The sequence below is a fragment of the Bipolaris sorokiniana genome (genome assembly GCF_000338995.1).
Source record: "Bipolaris sorokiniana ND90Pr unplaced genomic scaffold COCSAscaffold_100, whole genome shotgun sequence".
In the NCBI taxonomy this organism is placed as follows: domain Eukaryota; kingdom Fungi; phylum Ascomycota; class Dothideomycetes; order Pleosporales; family Pleosporaceae; genus Bipolaris; species Bipolaris sorokiniana.
This window is the reverse complement of record NW_006911993.1, coordinates 1-2,635: the sequence shown is the minus strand read 5'-3', so window position 1 is coordinate 2,635 and position 2,635 is coordinate 1. Positions and strand designations below refer to the sequence as shown.

The 2,635-nt window shown below is 49.1% G+C and overlaps 2 protein-coding genes across 2 annotated transcripts; both read left to right on the top strand.

The window, feature by feature from the left end:
- Window positions 1-252: 252 nt before the first annotated feature.
- On the top strand, window positions 253-570 carry COCSADRAFT_50959 (uncharacterized protein; the record flags this gene model as incomplete). Its single annotated transcript, XM_007708011.1, has 1 exon — window positions 253-570. A coding segment is annotated over one exon (318 nt), but the record flags the coding sequence as incomplete, so codon positions are not given.
- A 415-nt stretch (window positions 571-985) lies between these two features.
- On the top strand, window positions 986-2,273 carry COCSADRAFT_130168 (uncharacterized protein; the record flags this gene model as incomplete). The annotated part of the gene is made up of 2 exons (XM_007708010.1): window positions 986-2,175; window positions 2,248-2,273. Coding segments are annotated over exons 1-2 (1,149 nt in total), but the record flags the coding sequence as incomplete, so codon positions are not given.
- Window positions 2,274-2,635: the final 362 nt, after the last annotated feature.

The window sequence follows — 2,635 nt, the reverse complement described above, 5'->3', positions numbered from 1 at the left end:
CTATCAGCAAAGGCAGCAGAAGGCGTAGGGTTGGTAGGAGAGCAAGAGAGAAAGCGAAAACAGGCACTAAGCTGCCCAGACTACTCGACACGGCTACAGCCGCAGCTCCAGCCTCAGCCCGAGCACGAGACTACGCAGCAGCCAGAAGCGAAGAGAGCTAAGCTAACGCAGGCGTACCAGGCCAACACGCGTACGACGACAGAGAAGCAGCTCACAGATGCTGTTCGCCAGGTACTATGTATCCCTACTAATCAGCTAGTTACCTATAGATCGCCAGATCAGAAGCGAGGGCTAGACGCCGTCGTACAAGGCGTGAGTCCTCTTATCGTTGTTCTACCTACAGGGGGAGGCAAAACACTTCTACCTTTTACAGCTGCTATCCTTGATCGTAGCCAGCAGATAGATCGGCTAAGCGTAACGATTCTTGTCGTCCCATTTCGAGCTTTAATTGAGGATATGCTCGTACGGCTTGCACAAGCAAATATCCAAGCTATTGAGTGGCAGCCAGGCGAGATAGGCGAGCTGCAGCGTCGTAGTCGACTGGCTAGCGTAGTGGTTGTAAGTGCTGACCACGTTAGTAGCTCTAACGGCAGCTTTCTCTCGTACGCAGCTTTGCTCGCTCGGCAGCAGATTCTACGACGCGTAGTAATTGACGAGTGCCATGTAGCTATTACAGCAGACTCTTGGCGACCAAAGCTCGCGCGGCTTAAAGACTTACGGCTACTATCGTGCCAGCTAGTACTACTTACAGCTACGCTGCCTCCGTCGCTTGAAAGCCAGCTACAGCAGAGGCTACTTATACCTACAGCTAGGATTATCCGAGCAAGAACCACGCAGCGAGCTAATACGCAGTACACTGTCTACTACTGCTCGCGAGATCAGCTACTTGAACAAGCCGTACAGCAAGCGCGTAGGTTAATGAGAGAGGCAGAACAGGCTTATAGAGGTAGCTGTACGGTAGCTGTAGCTGCAGCAGCTATAGGAGACAGCTGTGCTAAAGGGATCGTGTACTGCCGCAGTCGTCAGCTTTGTGATGAGATAGCTACAGCGATGGGCTGCAGTAGCTATCACGCAGGTGTAGGTTCTCGTACGGCAATACTAGAGCAGTGGCGGCAGCGTGGTGGGCTAATTGTGTGTACGTCTGCGCTAGGAGTAGGAGTAGATATCGCAGGGGTAGGGTTTACGCTGCATATCGAACAGCCATGGAGCATGATTGATTTTGTGCAGGAGAGTGGGAGAGCGCGAGGGCAGGGTAAGGCAGTGGTGCTAGCAGTAGTAGAAGAAGAGCGGCGGCAGCGAGCACAGCAGCGAGCACAGCGAGTGCGGCAGAAGCAGCAGGCAGATGAGGCAGATGAGACGGAGACAGAGACAGAGATAGAGAAGGAGACGGAGACTGACGAGAGTGAAGAGATGGATGATAGTCAGGCCGTAGCAAGGCTAATACGGACGCGCGGCTGTCGGCGAAGGGCAATTAGTCGATATATGGACGGCATAGAGGCATCGTGTAGGCAGCTAGAAGAAGCTACAGCAGATCAAGTGGTTGCGTGGTGCGATAACTGCAATCGACGCAGGGCTAGCAGCACGCAGGAGGCTATACAGCAAGGAGTAGTAGTAGAAGCTACTACTACTACGGCAGATACGAGCGGACAGGCAGCGTGGCAAGCAGATGCGCAGCTGCAGGCAGTGCAGGAGAGGGTCGTACGGGCGAAGCTGAATGAGCTAGCGCAGCAGATATGCCCGTACTGCTGGGGGATACTACACGAAATATTTGGTGGAGAGCGTAGTGCGAGGCGGATAGAAGAAGAGCAGGAGGCTGAGCATAGCATTTGGGAGTGCTGGCGGCTAATAGAGAGAGGTGAAAGAGTACAGCAGCCGCTAGATAGTGTACGGCGGTGGATTCGCTATAGTAAGGAGCTAGATATATGCTGGAAATGTGGGATGATACAGAAGCTGTGCGAGTGGGAGAGCGGAGAGCAGCAGCAGCAGAAGTGTAGTTGGAATAACGTAGTAGTGCCGGTACTATATGGGCTACGGGAGGCGGCAGTAGCTAGAAAGCAGCTAGAGAGCGGTAGAGTAGATACTGTGATTGAACAAGGTGGGTTCAATATAGAAGTAGAAGAGAGTAGAGAGAGTAGAGAGAGTAGAGAGAGTAGAGAGAGTAGAGAGAGTAGAGAGGGTAGAGAGAGTGGAGAGAGTAGAGAGAGCAGAGAGAGCAGAGAGAGCAGAGAGAGTAGAGAGAGTAAAGATAGAAGATTTGGGCAGTGGATTGGGCAGAAGCATAGCAGACGAGTACTAGGTAGAGTAGTAAGTAATGGTGCTGCAGTAGTAGTAGGGGCTATACTAGCAGAAGTAGTAGTTAAATAGCGTAGTAGTAGTAGACTTAGTAGTAGTAGAAATAGTAAATACTATAGAAAGTAAAGTTATATTACTATATATTTATATATATAAAAAGAAGAATAAAACAAAGTTATAACTAGTAGTAGTAGTTAAATAAAAAGAAAAAGAATAGAATAGAAAGTTAAAATAGAAAAGAGGGTTAAGAGAAGAAATGAAGAAGAAATTAAGAAGAAATAAAGAAGAAATAAAGACAACATAGAGAAGAAATATAATAAGAATAAAGTAAAGATATAATAAG